The sequence below is a fragment of the Syngnathoides biaculeatus genome, chromosome 22 (genome assembly GCF_019802595.1).
Source record: "Syngnathoides biaculeatus isolate LvHL_M chromosome 22, ASM1980259v1, whole genome shotgun sequence".
NCBI lineage: Eukaryota > Metazoa > Chordata > Actinopteri > Syngnathiformes > Syngnathidae > Syngnathoides > Syngnathoides biaculeatus.
Window position 1 is genome coordinate 4935001 of NC_084661.1, and position 19753 is coordinate 4954753.

The window sequence follows — 19753 nt, forward strand, 5'->3', positions numbered from 1 at the left end:
CTTTCCTATGTTGGTAAGAGTTATCACCCTTTTGCTGATTGCTTCAGAATTCTCAATAATGTTTTTGCAGGTCAAATTACTCTGCAATGTCTCCTGAGAAGCATTTAAAGGATCATCAGTAGCCTCAACATTTGACACCTTAGCTCCAATTTTTGACACAATCTCAGGCTTGCCCAGGATTGATTTGCTATGAATCTGATTTAATTTTGAACAAGCTGTCTGGATTGGGGAATTTTGGTTGCCAATTGGATCTCCACCATTTGTCACTCGATACATTGTGTCCGCTGTTGAAGAACCAGTTAAAGAATGACTACATTTTTCCAAAAAATCAACACTTTGAAGAGACTCATGAGTGAAAACAGATGTTTCTTCCTCTTCAATCTTGACTTTAACTGCTATGATATCATCTGATGGAATGCAAGACCCACCTCCTGGTGGAACGGCAAGACAATGTGATGTGGCGCTCTTACGAGCAGATGATTCCATATTCTCCATAACAACTTCACTTTTGAGAAATGCAGAACTGGTAGCTGAAGAGTTCAAATCATCTAAATTGTCCTGAGGACACATGTTTTGCTTTGCTACTGGTATTACTTTAAGAACCAAATGTTTTTTCCCATCAACCATCTTAAATCCCATCACTTTGGTTGTACAGTTTGGGGGAAGAGATATTTTATTCTTGACCATGAGAACTGTTAGTGCATTAGGATTGTTTGGTGAGCCACAGCTGTCATTGTCAAGCAACATTACACGTGAGGATTGTTCCGCAGTCCAACAGTTACAGTTCGCACGGTCCTTTTTTGGTGGTGTCCCACCAATAATTTGGTAGGACTCATCCGAATACAACTCAGATTTCATGTGACCATTTTGGTTCGGCAACATACCATATATACCAAATAATTTTGATACCTTTTGTGCTGCTTCTAACTCAGAAACATTTTTAAGTACATGTTGACAACTTGGAGAAGAATTTGTAGGAGCAGCTTCATGGTCTAAAGTGTTCCATACATTTGTATGGTCCTGTTGGTTGTATTTCTTGTGAGCAGCAACTGTGTGTCTTTTAAGCTGCTTCATGGTTGTTGCACGATATCCACAATTTTCACAAATGAAAGGTAACAAAATTGTGTGACCTTTTATATGCTTTTGATGATCCACTTCATTCAAGCTGACATGTCGACAAAGGGAACATTTCCAGGGACTCTCATTGTGATGATGAATGTGTTGGACAAATGTCCCTGCATCAACAGTTGTAAACTCACACCAGTCACAGTAAAACTTTCCATTAAGACTGTGACACATGACGTAATGTCTTGTAAGCAAGAGCAGTGAATATTGATTTCCATCACAACAGAGTTCACATGTGACCAAAGTATTTTTGTGCTCAATCCGGTGACGTTGAAGAGCTGCAAATTCATTTGTTACAAATCCACACAGATCACAAGGGTAAGTAGGCAAGATTCCTTTGTGAGCCCCTCGAAAATGTTTAAGGAGATCATTAGGACTGTACATAGAATCATCCTTGCATACAGAGCAACCAAAACTCAAAATGTTTCCAGAAAAAACAGCTCCTTGCTGAGTTTTACAATTGGCTCTTTTGATGGAACCAGGTTGCTTAACAGATGATATGCCTGGATTGTCTTGACCATGGTGTTCTCTTTCTTTGAGACGTGGAGTGTCTTTTACTTCCTCTATAAATGACATGCTGTCAGTGATGGCAGAACGGTGAAGTAATTTAAGGTCTTTATCCATAATTGTGAATCTGAAAAAAAAAAAAAAAAAAAGATGAATTCTGGTCAAAGGCATTTTTACTGTGGTGGTGCTAATAATCACAATTTCCCTCATACACTGTTGTGAACCGCCATGGCCCATTATCAGATTGAAAAACAAACAACAAAAAGTAGTTGACAAAAATGACAGTAAGATGAGTTGGATCCAACAAACTTTGTACTTTCCTTCTGGTTTGGGGCTTTATCAAACGATCAGAACGAGCGTAGCTTTCAACCACTGTAAAGTGCAACCAATCTGTCCATAAAAGGTTACCATTTTTAGGCCTTCCTGTTTTTTAGGTTCAATAGTTAACACCTTGTGGTGAGCTCTCTGAATTCAATCTGGTGAAGTCTTACTTAGGTAGTCTATGACAGTGTTCCGCAACCTTTTTTTACACCGCAGACCAGTTTAGAGTAGGCCTTTTTCTCACAGACCAAATACGTGTTGTGTGCGTGCGTGCTCGTGCAATATTACACTATTGTTTGGAGCCATAATCTGATATGCGATCACGGCCAAACCACCTCCAAGGTTGATCCACTTCCGTGGCGGATATGAGCCATCGCGGCTCATCGCTGCCGGGCGTTGTGGCCCATTTTTGGCGCCGAGCCGGGCTGCTTTAGGGGGTTGTTCATAGCCACCACAGTACGCAATGAAAAACACCGTAGAGCCGGGGCGCTTTACTGCGTTGTCAATGCCTCAGTCAGCCGCGATCTTCAGAGCCACCGCCGTCTGCAAGCCCGACATGCAGCCTTCGCTGGCAAAGCGACGCAGCAGCGTGATGCCGTCCGACGCGCACAGACACATTTAGGACGCTTGTCATACATACACGGATCTTTTCTTATGTTATGATAGACCGATTACGTGGTCTGCCCCAAACTATTTTTTAAGCAGATTTATACACACCGACCTGTCATTTGGAACCCACGAAGCTCTCGTCCTCTGCACCCGTGCAATCCATTTTTCACAACGAACCGGGTCTCTTGCCAACTTATGAAGGGTAAATCCATCCTCCTGAGTATTCAAGCAATGTCAAGCAATGCAACAAGCTGGCATTTTGGCTAACACGAAGGAACAACGAGCAACATTCCCAGAGGTAAAACTAATGGAAACAAACGAGTCCACTTGAGGGCGGTCCTGTCCTGTAAGTCACTTCCTGCTTCTTCTCGAAAACAAATCTGAGAGGATTTTCATGGCGGGAGTTACAAAAAGCTGTATACGTCAAAATCATGTTTTATGGTGAAAAAACTGATGGGGCCATGTCGGCTGCTGTTTTTTTATTGATAAAATACTAAAAAAATCATGCATTTCATGACAGTGGCTCTTTAATCAACAGTACAGCATTTATACTTTGCTTACTTGAGACAAAAATTTCAACAGTACAAGTGTCTAGTTAAACCAGTGGTTCCCAAAGTCAACCTGGGCCCGGACCCCCAGTGAGTCGTTCAAAAAGCTCCCGGACCCCCAACCTCAACTTCCGCCAATGATGTAGTGCTGGACCCAGCTATGCCATTCTGGTACAAAGAAATACTCAATTTTAGTGGCTCACGTGCTCTTGCTTTTTATTTTTGCACAATAAATCAAAACTTGGTTCAACACTGGAAAGGGCAATTCTCACATCATGATTAACTTCGAGACGATTTTGTTTTTTCGTCTTCACATCACGGACCCTCTGGAAAGACGTTTTTCACCCCCTGGGGGTCCGTGGACCACACTTTGGGAACAACTGAGTTAAACAATAATAATAAAAATACTAAGATTTATATTGCAGTACAGAAAGTGACAAAAAAGAAAACGCATGATGTCTTCTGTCGAGTGCAGAATGTTCCTGAAGCACAATTGTGACGTCATATCTGCCATGTTGTTGTGACGTCACTTCCGTTTCAACGTTGTGACATCACTTTCCTTTCGCTGTTTTGGCATCCCCTCCTCGACCAGAGGAACTTTTGCTTGCGAGGAGAATGCGGGATGTCTCTCTCTCTCTCTCGCTTTCTCACCATCTCCAGCCAGTTCTGGCCACATCTCCACGAATCCTCTCCGAAACGTATCAAACAGAGCAAACGTGATAAAGCAAACGCGGGTCAATGTAAGCATATTAAGCATAGCAAAAAAGCATGAAAAGAAAAACAAGAGAGAAAATATGAGATGACTACGTAGAATTAATCCATTTATTCCAACACTCTTTACACATAACCCCATCAACACAGCTCGTACCATCTTGTCGCACGCTTGATGGCGTAACGCTTTTGAAATTTTTCAAACCAACCTTTGCTTGCCGGATAACCTTGTCCTTGAGGGGGTGAATCCCTTAATTCATCTTGAGGGTCATCATTCCACATTTCGCTTCCTTATTAAAAGTTATTGAAGCGGTTTTACGGATGTTTACCACATCATTATGAAGCACCCTGCTGATTCATTCACACCATAATCACGCCACGAAAGCGTAACTTCTATCTTTGATCATATCCTAAAGTTTGACTTTTTCCCTGATCCATCAGCTTCCTCTTCCTCATTGTCACCAGGCCGTTTTTCTCCAATCCACTTTCCACAACCGAACGCAGCTTCTATTTCAAACAATCCTCTTATTTCGCATCTTCCTCTTCTACTTGGGTGCTGCAGGGGATGCGTTAACATCAAGCACAGCACTTTGGAGGCATTGTGAACTTAGAGAGGTTATGCACACACAGTCTATGCAACAGCATAGAACATGGCGGATCAATGATAGGCAGCCAATCAGCTCCAAAAAGCTGATTTGGCTTGTTTTGCTTCCTTGGTCCATGTGCACTGGGGATGTCACCTTGAATCAATGTGCCTTCCGGTAATATAGTACGTAATGTATGCCGATCTGGCTTTTTTTTTTTTTTTTTTTTGGGGGGGGGGGGTTTCAGGAAAAAAAAAAAACACACTGAAGCCACAATAAGTGTAGCGCGATGTAGAAAGGGATTACTGTATAAACAGAGACATGCTTATTGTGTGCCTCTGCTTTCCCCTCACCGTTGATGGTTTCTGCATTGTGCAAGAGTGAGCAACGGAGTTCTTGTAGGCAGCCAGACCACTCCGGAATCTGAAGAGTTTGAGTTTGTTGGGACCTATCCTATTCTTCGGGAGCCACTCCTTGGTTTTCCTTTTTTTTAACACGGAATATAGCTGCTTACCCGACTCCACCCCCTACAGCTCTGAAATGGTTACACTCATAATTGACCCCTCCGTACAGGGCACTTAACCACGCCTCCTGAAGTTACATCACCCCATGTGTGCTAACCTCAAACAATTAGCAAAAATGGCGGCGCAGGAAGAAAAGTCTAGAGCGAAATTGTCCGACTTACCAGCTGATTTCTCACTCGCATTCTTAGCGAATAGTGAAATATCGTTGAAAAGCAGACAGCAGGGCTTCAAGTATTTCAGCGAGGGGTATTTCAATGGTATTTACATGCATATCGACGGAGAAACCATTGATATTAGCGCGAGATCTTTCCGGAGTCAGAGGAAGACCGAGAAGCCACATAATAAAATATATTATAACCCAAAGACGAATTCGTCATTGACAGTTTCCTATTTTCGTGTTACATAACACACTTGTGTTCAGAATCTGTATGTGTATCTGTATAGCCGTTTGTGAACCGCCGTATGAAGGAAAAGAAGGCCAGGCTTGATTTACGCGTTGTTTCTCTTGTTTTCTTTGTGTAACGTAACGCGCTCCCCTCAATAATTATTCTTGAATTAGTGCCGAACCTACGTAAGTCCCGACCGAGTACGACAATCACTACTTTAGTGTCCTCAAACATTCTTCCTTCAGTCTTGGTGTCTCGGTGCACGTCGAAGGCTTTTAGGACTTGCTAGTCCGGTTTAGCTTAGCTCGGTAGCCGCCGAACAGACACGTTTGTGCAGTCAGATCATCGCAAAATATCGCTCAACACAGATCAAGTGTGTCAATCATTCACACGTAGCTATGTTATGCAAGCGAAGAACTGCTAATTCATTGATATGAGACGTATTGAAAATCAAATATAGGGCTTACCTTTCATGCACACATCTGTTCAGGTTGATTTTAGATGGATTCAGTTGATCATACGATCTTCCACAAAGTTTGATCCATCGAAGACATTTTTCGTACTCTGTCTTCTGTTCCGGTTGATATTAGATGGATTCAGTTGATGATGCGGTCTTCCACAAAATTTGATCCATCGAAGACATTTTTCGTACTGGGTCTTCGGTTTTGGAAAGGATACGAATTGAACTCCACCAACTAGTCTTTCAGGATACTTGTCACTATTACAAAGTCCGTGACTCCACCTCTTAACCATATCTATTGTTAAAGAACCCAAATACGCGATAAAACGCTAACAAAAGCTATACTGGACCATGCAACGTTGTCTGAGGGAACGGCGGACGCCAAAAAGGGGCGTGGTTTATGCAGATCTCTGGCCTCTGATTGGTCAGCGACGCGGCTGACGCAATTTCTACAGAGGGGTCAATTACAAACACCATCCACCCACACAGTCTGGGCTATGTAAAGCATGCTGCTTATGTTTATTCTCAATAATAATGGTAAAAGTAAAAAAATAAAAGTGCTGTTACTTATAAACTGGACAGGATTTTTTCTTTTTTGAATAAAAAAAGGTCTGGTCTGAAGCCAAAGTACAGAATGAGATGGTGTCTTACCATTAACGCGACTTCTGGTGCTGCATGGTTTTGCTGATGACTTTGTCTGCTTCATACGTCGTTAGATTAAGCTTCATGAAGTCATTGAGACTTCCATCCGTTAATCGTGAATGTAAGTCAATTTGATTTGCAATCATGATGGTACGATAGTGAACAGTTCTTGCCGACAAAGGCATGTCTTTTGTTTGTTTGATTATCTTGTCTTTATGCAACGTTGTCAAAATGTTTATTGGCAACAAGTACGAATGCTTTGGTATACTCCCAATCTGTGAAAATAGACACAGCAAATCCCTCTTTCTCCAAGGCTGTCCATTCTTGTTGAAAACTTCGGTACTACTCGTCTTTTCTTTGAGCGACGTTTGTCAAAAGCTTCTCCATAATTAGTTGTTCCGATCCGATCTGGATTTGACCCTTCTGCACCTGTGTACATCCACTTCCACAGCAAACTACAGCAACCCCAATTGGACAAACTCTGTCTGCATCATTTGCGTTGCCTGCACGACAGAAATCACAGTCACTCACATTTGACGAGCACGCTTGGAAATCTGCACAGTCGAGCACGAAACGTCACACGTAAAATTTGTTCCAAGTAGAAGAAAGATATTGAAAGACGTCGCTTATTTTGTGTAGTGTTGACATTAATTTACGTGTTTATTTCATAAACGTTAACTAAACAAGCCTGCTCCTAAACAATCAGTATTCAGCCGGAAACAGGAAATGCAAGTTAACTGTACTGAGCACCATCTTCGGAAGTGATGCCAAATGCGCATGTTCAGAGCTTCTTCATGTTGAAAGTCATCAACATAATGAACCATGTCAAAGGAAATTCAGTTACACTAGGGGTGTTCAATGCGACAATCACGAGCCAGTTTTGGTTGATTGTGTGACGGTGTGCCACCCCCCCCCCCCAAAAAAAAAAAAAAAGACGTTAAAGACTATCATCCACCTCGTCCCTTGATTCAGGTGTGGCCAATATGTCGAGCGCACGCACATAATGGCGTGCTCTAGCAAGCCAGCCTCCTATTTACGGCCTTGACAGGCCACTGCATTTAAATTTTCTTCAGATAAAGTTGATCCGATCAAGAATTTTTATTGATGAAAAATTTTAAAACCATTTTACATCATGTTTTACTAATATCAATTGAAATTGGAAATTATCATTTCTGAGTTTGACATTGTTTTCCATTTTGTTATTTTATTTTTAATTTACAGTTATGTTATATTAATCCAGTAAATTATTTTAAGGTCTTGAGATTCCATACCTAATCACACTCGCAACTTTATCTGCGAGCATGACTGACCACACCCGTAGATTTTTCAAATGTGAGTGACTGACATGTACAGTATGTCGTGATGAGGGCTCTACGAGCCATATGCAACCATCGAAAGAGCCAGATATGGCTCGTGAAGTTCCCGACCACAGGAAAAGAGGATGAAATGCTGTGGGAGGAAGATGGGATCACTGCTCTTGATGCAATGCAGGAGGCATAAGAACTGGACCAAGTCATCAATGATACGTTCCACAGCAATTGACCAAAGGGAGCTTCTATGACTCTTTAAAAGTGGAGATGAGTCAGATGCTTCTTTTGAAAGCTTGGCTAAGGATGTGGTAATGCAGTAGATAAACTGCACTATGCATAAACGTTTTATGCATGAATATTTAATGCAAAAATGTTTCTCCACAAAGTTTAAGTTAAACCGTGTTAAATAACTTTAGACTGTAACACGTGTTGTGTTATCAACATTATGAATAAAGTGATATGCCATAATTGAGCATTTATTTTAGTTGCTTGAGGGACTCTGTTCTGACAATTAAAGGGACCAGGACAAGCATGTCCTGTGGCCTGTCCCAAGATATATATTACTGCTACATCAGCACATGCCCAAATTATTATTAAAGATTGTGAGACAGACATTTTTTTGAAAAACAATACAAGTGCACGGAATAAAAGTACAAACTTACCAAAATAGAAATACAGAAAATTCAGAATATTTTGAGTATATGGATAGCAGCAAAAAGGACCTTTCCGACCTGTCAATCACTTGTACAATAATAAACAATCAGATAGCCAAATTGTCTTAACCCCTGGCTTGACATGCCCCTGTCGCCATATTGTCCCACAAGCAATACTGGTTGTCAGTAGCGTACGCTTGGAAAAGTTAATGTTACGGAGAAAATGGTCCTCAGATGCGCTTGGGGAACGTGCAATATTGATGAAAGATATCCTGCTAGATTACAAGGGGCCTGGTTGATTAAGATTTCCAAAGCCTAAAACATAGTTGATGAAGGGTCTACAATGGATTAAGCAGAAGACCACACGTACAACAAAATGTGAACAATATCAAAAAAGACAAAGCTATATGTTCGCCAACTTTAACTACGTTAGTGTACCTGCCGAATGAAGTGTGTAATGTTTTATGCTGAAGAGTCGGGTTAGTGATACGTAAATGCGCGATGTCATGCAAGAGAAATGTCTATTTGCCCATTTTTATCACATCAGACGTTTAAGACAGAGCACTGGGTTTGATTATGAACCAAGTCAAACTTTTTCATCTGGTGACTACGGTACTGACTGAGTTAATCACAACTGTTTAAATGAACTTGTGGATAATCAAATCTCACTCACTTCTAAAGACTACAATGATATTACAAATGATCTTTCCAAGTAAAAAGTACTCACCCTGCTTTACATGTCCAGTACGATTCCACTATTTTATCCTGTTGGATTTCAATTTGAAGTTTGTGAGGTGTCAAACTTTTTTGCATCGATCGCCAACATTTCGCTGTAACTCTGACACTGCGACCTGCTCCGTCCAAAATCTTAATTCTGTGTACATATCCTTGCGTGAAATAGTTGAGACCTCTCTGTAGAACTCTCTTGGACAAGTCTGACACATTTTGAAAAAAACATACCGCAATATTATCTCGAATACACGATAGAGAATTTACTTAAAACCTGTTCTGTTCAGTTGCCATTTTGGAAGCTTGTTGGACATGGCAACTGTAAGGTAAGAGGGTGGAGCTCAAGATCACCAGTTGGAAAGGTTTATTGGTGGTGCACATTCTACATTGGTAGGTGGATTTTCCTGATTTTTTTAGAACAACTTTGGCGTGCACTTTATACTTCAGGAAGAGAAATATACACAAGAAATCACCGTACGTCTTTCTGCAATGGATATCTAAATTTGCCTCCTTTTAGGATTAACATTTCACATAACCTTGTACACAAATGACACCTCACATGCAAACACTACCTTTCGTAGGCAGAGGGGGATACGAACGTGAGATTCTCAGAAGAACCGGAGCTGGAATAGTATCTGCAAGAAAACAGTAGAATCAAAAACAGCTTTGACAGCGCTTTTCATAAATTACCTCGTGATTACTATTTCAATACTAAACTTTAGAATGATCTTTGCAGAAGTTTAGATACAGTGGTACCTTAATCCACAACAAAAAATACCCCCAAAATACTGCACTGGTATTACCTTAATTGACAATGTATAATACCCCAAAATCAAAACAAGTCTTCTCTCCAAATATAATGTGCACCCATTACGTTCTATCCATTGACATATTTATATACAATAAATGATAATGGGGCGGCACGGTGAAACATCTGTAGAGTATTGGCCTCACAGTTCTGAGGACCGGGGTTCAAATCACTGCCCTGCTTGTGTTGAGATGTTCTCCCCGTGCCTGTGTGGGTTTTCTCCGGGCACTACGGTTTCCTCTCACATTCCAAAAACATCCATTCACTGGAGATTCTAAATAGCCCCTAAGTGTGATTGTGAGTTCAATTGTTGTCTGTCTCCATGTGCCCTGTGATTGGCTGGCAACGAGTTCTGGGTGTACCCTTTCTCCTGCCAGATGACAGCTGGTATTGGCTTCAGCACAGGAAGCAGACTCTGAGGTGTGGCCTCAAATACATTCCCAGGTTTGCCGTCAATTAACTCAAATGTTGTCAGTTAAACTTTAGAGGGTTCCAAAGCCATGACCTCATAATTTGGGCTTTTACATGTTCTTTAAGGTCATCGTACTTTTTGTGTATGTAAACCTTTGACCTCAAACAAAATAATCTAAAATCCTCTAAGAAATGCTCTCTTTATTGTGGTATTTACAAAGTCAAATACTTCTGGTGTTTGACTGACCTGAAAAAGGACAAGTTTCATCTGTTCTTACTTCGCACAGTGAGACAAAAAAATTAAATGTTTTTGCACAGTGTATATAAACCTCTGGCTTCAACTGTACCTCAGAGTTCTAAGAACCGGCGTTCAAATCCTGGCCCTGCCTGTGTAGAATTTGAATGTTTTCCCTATGCCTGCATGTCTTTTCTTCAGGAATTCCGGTTTCCTCCTATATCCTAAAAATGTGCCTTGTAGATTAATTGAAAACTCTAAATTGCTTGTAGGTGTGATTGCAAATGGTTGTTTATTTCCATGTTTCCTGCGATTGGTTGGCAACCAGTTCACAGGCTACCCCATCTCCTGCGCCAAGAGAGCTTGGATAGGCTCCAACATTCCTGTGACCCTTGTGAGGATAAGCTGCTCAGAAAATGAATGGATAAAAGTAAAAAAAAAACAGTGGTAAAAAATAATAATCTAAAATGACATTTTATGTTTGCAAAACCAACAAACTATACCTATAGCAAAAAAGTCCTGTGTTTTAATCTGTCAATTTACTTCATATATGAGCTTGATGCATAGAAATCTATTTTAGAATTTACACCGGTCTAATGGGCTTTCACGATATCTGCAGATAATTAGCATTTTATGCTAATCAGCGTTCATGTCGTTCCCTTTGATTTGCTCCGCAGAAAAAAAATCTGAATCATCTTTATTCAGCAAGTATGTCAAAAACATGAGAAATTTCTCTTCGGTAGGTGAAGCCGCTCATGTACGACAACAGTGAGTTTAGAGACTTTTGAGATTTAAAGACATTAAAAATTGTCACTGAGCAAAAACCATAATGCTGGTACAATATTGTTATATTTTTTAATACATTTAAATACATTGTTATATTTTAGAAGATAGTTAGGATCACTGTTTCTCCCAAGATATCTACAATTGTGCACTGTTGATGTGGTATCTACGCACAGACATTCTGCATTGTGCACACAACACACACACATAAATCCAACCTGAATCGAAAGTATAATCTACAACTATTCAGTTTGTCCCTTTTGCAATTGTGAGTGTGTTTCTAATTAATCCAAGATGTACTATCGGATCAACTGTTGACACCAATCTAATGGGTGCTTTGCAGTTCCGCAACCACAACCATGGCCCAGGACCTGGTGAACATCAATGTGAAAATACAAAAGATCAACACAGCAAGTACGACACCAGCTAAGTTGATGAGCAAAAATGTAGCAATAGAGTATGTCTGCTCCAGAGGTAGGTAGTTTAGGCAAATATTGTACTATTACTTGTACTTTAATGTAACTCAAAAGACTCCCGAAAATTACTTCAGTAAAATGTACATCGTGTAATCATTACAAGCAATGAGTAAAAAGTGAGTAGCTTCAGATTGTTTCTTTACGACAGCATGATAATCAAATAATAAATACAAAATAAAATGTACAAATTGTGATGTTGCTGTGAATGTATATGTCATCAGCATGTTGTTAAGTGACCTAAAATATCCACATTTTGGCAGACAGTGCCAGACAAACTAAAAAAACATGAAAACTGTCAGCTAAATATAAAAAGTACCTTGTCGTTTCCTTCACAGTAACGATGACTTTTCCAACATGGCCGCCACATAGGCACAACAATCAGACGGGTTAGCTTATGTTAATACCAATCTTCTGCTTTTCGATTAGGGGTCGGCAGAGCGTATCAACTTAGATGAACGCATATTTGGCACAGTTTAATCGGTCTCCCATCCAAGTACTAACCAGAGCTAAACACGCTTAGCTTCCGAGATCTGACACTCTCAGGGTAGCATGGCCGTAAGCCTTATCTTAATACAAAAGATATAGAATTAAAAGTAGACTGCACACTTTGCATCAATCATTGGTTCTACCATGGTCAACAAGCTCTGACTTACGGTCAGGGCAAAAAGCAGGGTAAACATACACACATTGTTAAGGAAAACAATGCGATAAATCTAAATACCTGGGAGGCTTTGGATCCATAGAGGTATGAATATTATCTAAACATTTCCAGCATGCCCAGGAAAGTTTAAAAGATACATTGACACATACTTGTGTAATAGGAGGTACAGACCTGAATAATATTCCCCTTGCCAAATGTCAACTTCCATGTCCAACTCTCATCTTAGTGTAGCAGGCATTTCAAATGATATATTCCACAAATTTGAAGGAATCTTTTGGACAAGAGGATGAACAATCTTGGAAATGTCAATCAATGTCATCAATAAATTCCACACACATATTCAGTTGATACCCTTTAATAGAGATTATTCTCTATGAACTTGAAATGTTACCTTTTGTCTACACCCACTCATTTATATGCATAATAAGATACATTTGTTGCATCATTTATATTCAACAGTATACAACCTTCAATGCATAATTGTGATCAGCTCTGATTCTGAAATACATATACAACAATTGTGATCAGGCTGTGATATATGCATGTGATACGAAATAATTGTGATGAAGCTGTGATATACGCCTGTGATACTGAAATATATTACCAGTAATAGAAGCCTCATATACACCTGGATCTAATACTTCAAATAGATTCATCTGCACTTGAATAATATATTTTCCACATTCATAATTATTATAATTATGAAGATTAAACTGAAACAAACTTACTGGTGAAGTTACTTCTTTGCGACCGCCTCCACGGTTTTTACAGCTAACAGCTCAACAAGAATTAACCATATTGACACCAAAAAAGCTAAACCTAACGTATTCCAATTGAATTCAATGTTATATTTCACAATGTACAATTGTAAGAATGTCAGAGGATGTCATATTTCACGTGAAATAGTACCCAAAGCAATGTTTTGCCCTGACCAGAAGTTGAAGCCAAATTACCACGTGAAAGGGGTATGTGTGGAATCTAGTTTTTATTCTACGTCATTGGTTAGTATCTATGCTTGTGAAGCACAATAGAAAATGTGTGAGGTCATGTGATTTTCTTGTGTCATTTGATTGGTGAACTAAAAAACGTCACTAGCATTTAAATTGAACTGGCCAAAATAGTGCCCAACGTGGACATCAGTCTCTCGCATAAAATAGTTGATAAATAAGCAATAAATGATGAATAAAAATAGCAAGCAACATTGACATCATTGCAACAAAGTAAAAGTAAGGTTTGATTGATGAACTCGACTTAAGCGTCACTAGCACTTAAATTGAATTGGCACAAATAGATGCAATGCAGAAGTCATAGTCTCTCACACAAAATGCGAGTAGTTGATAAATGATAAAGGTAGGAAGCAAAATTTACATTACTGTAATGGAGTAAAACTAAGAGCAGAAGCGGTGGAAGTGTTTGTTCTGGTCTCGTGAATTCCTGGTGACTTGTCCAAACCAGGTACGAACAGCACAAGCGGAGCCTCAGGCCAATCCGGTGACCAATTAGTCTGCCGCAGAGTAACTTTAAAAATTACATCTGTGTGAGAATGGTGGATGTGTGAAATGGATCTGGCTGCCAGTGTTCAAGTCCAAATGAGCCGAGTGTGAATACCTTGTCCAGAAAGCTCAATGCGACTGAAGTTTTTTTTTTTTTTTTTCGGGTCTTGTCAACTCCTGAGACTTTGAGTGCACAGCCTGAACATCATGACCACATATTAGTCTGGTATACTAATACTAGAAGATGACACACTGTGGCGACCCCTAACGGGACAAACCGGAAGGAAAAGAAGAAGATACTAATACTATATAATATGCTCACAATTACAGTTCTGTGTGGAATGGATCAAACCACCAGTGTTCAAGGAGGACAAACCAGTCAAGGTTTCGGCCACCAACGGCTCTTTCATCCTTAGGTTGCGGCTCTACGTGGCTTGGGAAAACAAATAAGGCATTCAAAAAAAAAAAAAAAAAAATAGGCTTGTGGTTCCGATTTCCCGACCAACCCTAAAAATTCTCGCTTACTCAAAATTTTTACACCATGTAATAAATGTGTTAAGGGCGTGTTTCTCCACGGCCCCATGCGCATTCATGGCACCGCCCGCTGAGAAAAGTCGGGTGTTAGACAGCAGCCGTAGCGGGCGGCGGCATTGCCGTGTGCCACTTCCTCGTGCATGCTGCTGCACCCTGATTACATTGTGTATTTAAGACTTGATTTTCATGCCACTTGATGCCAGATCTTTGTGTATATGTATGTGTGTTAACGAGCGTCATGTCATGGCGTTACTGAGGCATATCAAGTCAAGTTACATTTTCACATTTTGTCATGTCTCATTTTTGACATTTTTTCATGTTTTTTGGACCAAGCCTTTTGCCTTGGGATTTTTGTATCGTCAAACCTTCCTAAAATCCATGCTTATGTCTGAGCTTCCTGCATCTGGGTCCTACCCGCGGCCTTGTGACAAGTTTGCTGATGATACCACCGTGATCGGGTTCATCTCAAAAGGAAATGAGTCTGCCAACAGAGATGAGATTTGGAAATTGTCACAGTGGTTTTCTGCAAACAACCTCACTGAACACCACAAAGATAAAGAAAATCATCCTGGACTTCCGGAAGTGCGGCATTGACCCGGTGCCACTGCTCACCAATGGGGAGTGTGGAGATGGTCCACTCCCTCAGATTTCTAGGAGTCTACATCACGGACAAACTTAGTTGGACTGCAAATACCACTGTGGTGGTGAAAAAGGCCCAGCAGCAACTCCACTTTCTGAGAGTGCTCAGGAAGAACAACGTGGAAGCTAAGCTGCTGCAGGCCTTCCACAGAACCACCGTGGAGAGCATCCTCGCATACTGCATCACAGTGTGGTATGCTGGATGCACAGCAACGGAGAGGAAAGCTCTGCAAACAGTCAACAGTGCCCAGAAGATCACTGGCTGCTCACTGCCCTCCCTAGAGGACATTGCCAATTTCCGCTGTTACAGCAGAGCTACTAACATTGTTAAGGACTCTTAATATCCTGGTCACCACCTGTTTAACCTGCTGCCCTCTAGCAGGCCGTACAGATCCCACAAAACAGACAACTAGATTCAAATACAGCTTTTTGCCCAGAGCAACCAACTCCTTGAACTCAAAACCAACGAACATAACAGTACTGTAATGTAATATTATGCAAATGCACATGACAGAAAGTATAAGACTGAACGTACTTTATGTTATTTTTCCACAAGATGCTCTTCTATTTTTATTCTATTTTATTTGTGCATGCACCTTGTAGAGAAGCATTCGTTTCATTGAATCCACAGTCATATAATGACAATTAAAGGCTTATGACTTTGATTTGAAAATGAAGTTTATTTCACATCTCTGCAAATATTCCAGTGTGAGAAACCATCATGAATTTTGATCTCGTGATACAAGAGAGAGCGTGAATTACCGAGAACTGATGGGCAACACCATCTGCTGGAGACGGAGAAAAAATATAGTTTAAAAAAAAAAAAAAAAAAAAAGACTACCAAACCTAGTTTTGAAATGAAGGAAATCGGAACCACAACATTCTTTTGGGGGCCAAAGAGACACACACACACACACACCACACACACACACACACACACACAGAAGAGCAGTGACTTCCAACCTTTATAGAGCTAAGGCATATATTTTACAATTGAAAAATCCCACGGCACACCAACAAAAGTAAATGTCACCAAAAATGGATCGATTAATTACTGTATGTACTTCCTGCCATTTAATAGAAGAGGATTTTTTTTCTGTCTGTCATTGTGCCTCACTGGCATAAATAGATGAATAAAGATACATTATTTCTTGGAATAAATGTTTTTTTAGCAATTACATAAAATTGGATAACTTCCCACGGCACACCTGAAGAGGGCTCACAGCACACTACTGTACCCTGGCACACTGTTTGGGAATCACTGCTTAAGAGGGTGTATGGACACAAAAAAAATAAAAAAATACTGGGTTATGTCTATTTCAGATGTCAAAAAGTGTTTACGGCTCCGAGTGTTGTCTTTTCCGTGGAAAGTGGGTCGAAATGGCTCTTTGAGTGTTCATGGTTCCCGAACACTGTTCTATGGGGGTCTTGCAAACCCCAATTACAATTTCTAATATGCAAAACGTACAGAATTGCTAATTTGGTAGGTTTTGTATTCAAGATGTCATGGGTTCATGCATTTTTTTTTTGTTAGATTTCCTTTAGGAATATTATATCCAACACTGATACCTAACCGTTTTCACATTATAAACGTTACATGAAAGTTTCCATCACGTTTTACCTCTAAATGCGGGTTTGCTCTGTAAATTATTAGTGGGGAATTTAGATAAGGGAGGAAAAAGTTGTCTGAAACGGGCTACTTACAGGAACGTAGGCTCGGCGAACTTAAAAGTCACACACAAACTAAAAAGAACAAACTATCACAGCTTTTGCACGACAGTATGGTCTAAATCTGTTGACTTTAATGAGTGACTGTAGCTCAAGTTTAAGGGAGGCGGGTTGGACACTGCATCAGTAGAACAGAAAGCTATATGCTAAATACAATATTACATAGCACCACTGCTCCAAAGGCTGATATTTGTGTAGAATTCTTGCCACCGAAAATACATTATTCCTGGAGTTTATTGATTAGTTGACCAAAATAAAGACACCACCCACGCGAAGCTATTCAAAGTTAGGGGAGATCAAAATGTTCTTACTATTCACTTGATGGAACTTCAGACACGGTCCAATTGACACCAAACATTTTGAAACACGGTGAGGTGGGGGGGGGGAAACACAGCAGGGATATTCGCCTTCCTTTTCAGCTCTCAATGGAACCACAGCGACGGCGGCCATGACAGTCCATCCGGGTACTTTTGTTGATGCGCTTGACGCTCAAGTAGATGCGGATGGATATGTCTCGTCTAAAACCAAAGTAGTGCTTACATCGATGTGTTTCATCGTAAAAACTGCTCTTAAATTTTTTTTTCTTGAAAGTAGATGTAATTACCTGACCGAGTCGTGAAACATCGTTTAATAGTGTTTAAGTTGGATGTGTACTACTTCATGCTTGAGTTCGTGTGTGTTGTGTTTCTGGTGGCTTAAGCTATGGCGGATGTACGCCATTTCCTTTTGATTTTGCAAAGGCTTATTCGCTACGGAAATCCATCTTGTCTCTAGTGTTTGCGAATGTGTCCCATGCTTCGCTCTGCCACTGCTATCATACTCTATACTTGGACTCCATTACATTGAGACTCGGCGGACATTTAACCTACGTCATCATTCATACTTGTGATTGATGTGGTGCAAGCATTTCACGTCTCACTACATTTAAAGTGAACTAAAAAAGTTTTAAAACATTTGTCACAAATTAAGGATTGCGATTAAATCAACCAACAGGCAGATGTACAAGCGTAGTTAATTTTGAAATTGGTTTGACGCTGAAATTTATCCTCAAGAAGAAGAGCTCGGCCAGGTGGGAATGTGGAAATTAAATAAATGGGGAAAACAAATAAATAACTAAGAACAGGGTTGGACGACTTGTTTGAACTTCTGCCTTGCAATTCTGAGGACCGGAGTTGAAATACCCGGCCACAGCCCCGTCGGTATGCAATTTAAAGTTCTACACACTAAACAGATATTTTACAAATTTCTCAATTTTGAACTTCGAAATCAATACCTAAGAAATGTTTGATTTTCCCAAGGTGCTTTATTTTGAACTTCACAGCCAGTGTTTTCTTGACATCTGACGGTAAATCTTCGTTAGGTGCAGTTAGAAAAGGCTTCCTTGTAATCTACTCCCATAATTTGGTTATAACCTTTAGCAACATATCTTGCTTTGTAGGTCTTTGTCTCATCTGCATTAGTTTTGACGGTGTGGACCCACCTACCCCCCAATGCATTTTTACCTTCTGGTAGACGAGTCAATGTGAATGTATCATTCTCCTTAAGAGAATCTATCTCCTCTTTCATAGCTTCAGTCCAAGCGTCTGAGTTGGGTGAACTAATAGCTTCTTTGAAAGTTTGGGGTACATCGTACATTCTGTAACAATAGTCGATATTATCTGTCAATATTTGATCCCTTATTTCAGAAACATAATCAGAGAGGTACAACTGTGGTTTCCTATCTCTTTTAGGGTATCGAGATTCACAACCTCCTCCCTCAATCTGAATATGTTGGCCATCAGAAGTTTCTGTCTGAGCAACTTCTCTGTGTTTTTCATTCTGGTCTGTCATATCCGTACCTGACATGGAAGCCTTAGCTCTCCTTATATTAGCATCATCATCACAAGTTATTGTCTGGTCGGTCTGTGTTTCATGTTCAACAACATTCTTTGTAACGAACTTGGCCAGTCTATGCTTCATGACCTTCTTTGTGTCTGGGTTATAGACTACATATGATGGACTATTTTTGTCGTAGCCCACAAAAATTCCTTTATCACATCGCAAGTGTTTTATTGAAAGGATCGGTGCTGGTCGGCGCTCAGGAGACAAAGACGACACTCAACAAAAGACCAACGTTCCCAAATGCTATTTAGCCTCAATAACTGGCATATTTATTTCGACCAAATGCAAGTTCTCAAAACACAGTTGACATTGCGTGAAATCAATCATTGAGCCCCTTACCTATGCCGACAAGGTGGAGAGCCGTTCACCCAGGTAGAGGTCCGCTTGTCAACCAGCTGGGCGTCCGTACGAAACCCGCAGCAGACTCTACCTGTTTGTACTCTGCATCTCTCTATTATACTTTTCAGTTGCGTGCGAGAGAAAGGACGGGTGGCCTACCCGTCCCACCTGGTGCCGCAACAATTGTAGCCGATTTACTATTGACACCTAAGTGTGTCCTTCAGGCTCTGAGAAACATCTTAGGCAGCCATAACTGTCAAGACATCCCACAACAATGTTCGTCTTTGGTATGCATGTGAACAAGATAGTGAAACGGTCCAGACGTCTTGACCAGAAAAACAAGTGATGCGAAAAACAAGTGAGTGATACGAAAGTGAAAAACAAGTGAGTGAAAAACAACTTATATAACTATGGTTGCACAATACATTCGGGTATTCAACGGTTATGGGAAGCATCACTAATTAACACTCCTTTCAGCAAGTCTAATTTATTTTTGTCATGTCTATATGCAAAGCATGTCAAGCCAAATATTCTCATCCCGGAAAGGTTAGGTTTCTTTCCTGTTAACATAAAAAAGGGGTTTGTTTCATCCTCCCATTGAAACACCTGTTGCATATTACTGCAGCAGTCATTACAGCGTATGTCCACACCTCTTT

General features: G+C 40.3%; 1 protein-coding gene across 4 annotated transcripts in view; it reads right to left on the minus strand.

Annotated features, from left to right (window-relative positions):
• Window positions 1–17766, minus strand: part of si:ch211-214e3.5 (zinc finger protein 518A) — a 20224-nt gene extending 2458 nt beyond the window's left edge. The window contains exons 1-5 of one of the 4 annotated variants that reach the window (XM_061809658.1): window positions 17482–17738; window positions 17189–17395; window positions 9682–9744; window positions 6427–6920; window positions 1–1759 (exon numbers count right to left, since the gene is read on the minus strand). The exon at window positions 1–1759 is cut by the window's left edge and continues 2458 nt beyond it. In XM_061809658.1, the coding sequence (XP_061665642.1) occupies window positions 1–1749 (1749 nt within the window). In that variant the 5' untranslated portion in view covers window positions 1750–1759; window positions 6427–6920; window positions 9682–9744; window positions 17189–17395; window positions 17482–17738. Of the gene's footprint in view, window positions 1760–3026; window positions 3800–6426; window positions 6921–9681; window positions 9745–17188; window positions 17396–17481 lie in introns of those variants that run through there. The other 3 variants (XR_009793522.1, XR_009793521.1, XM_061809657.1) reach the window with 3 other exon arrangements.
• Window positions 17767–19753: the final 1987 nt, after the last annotated feature.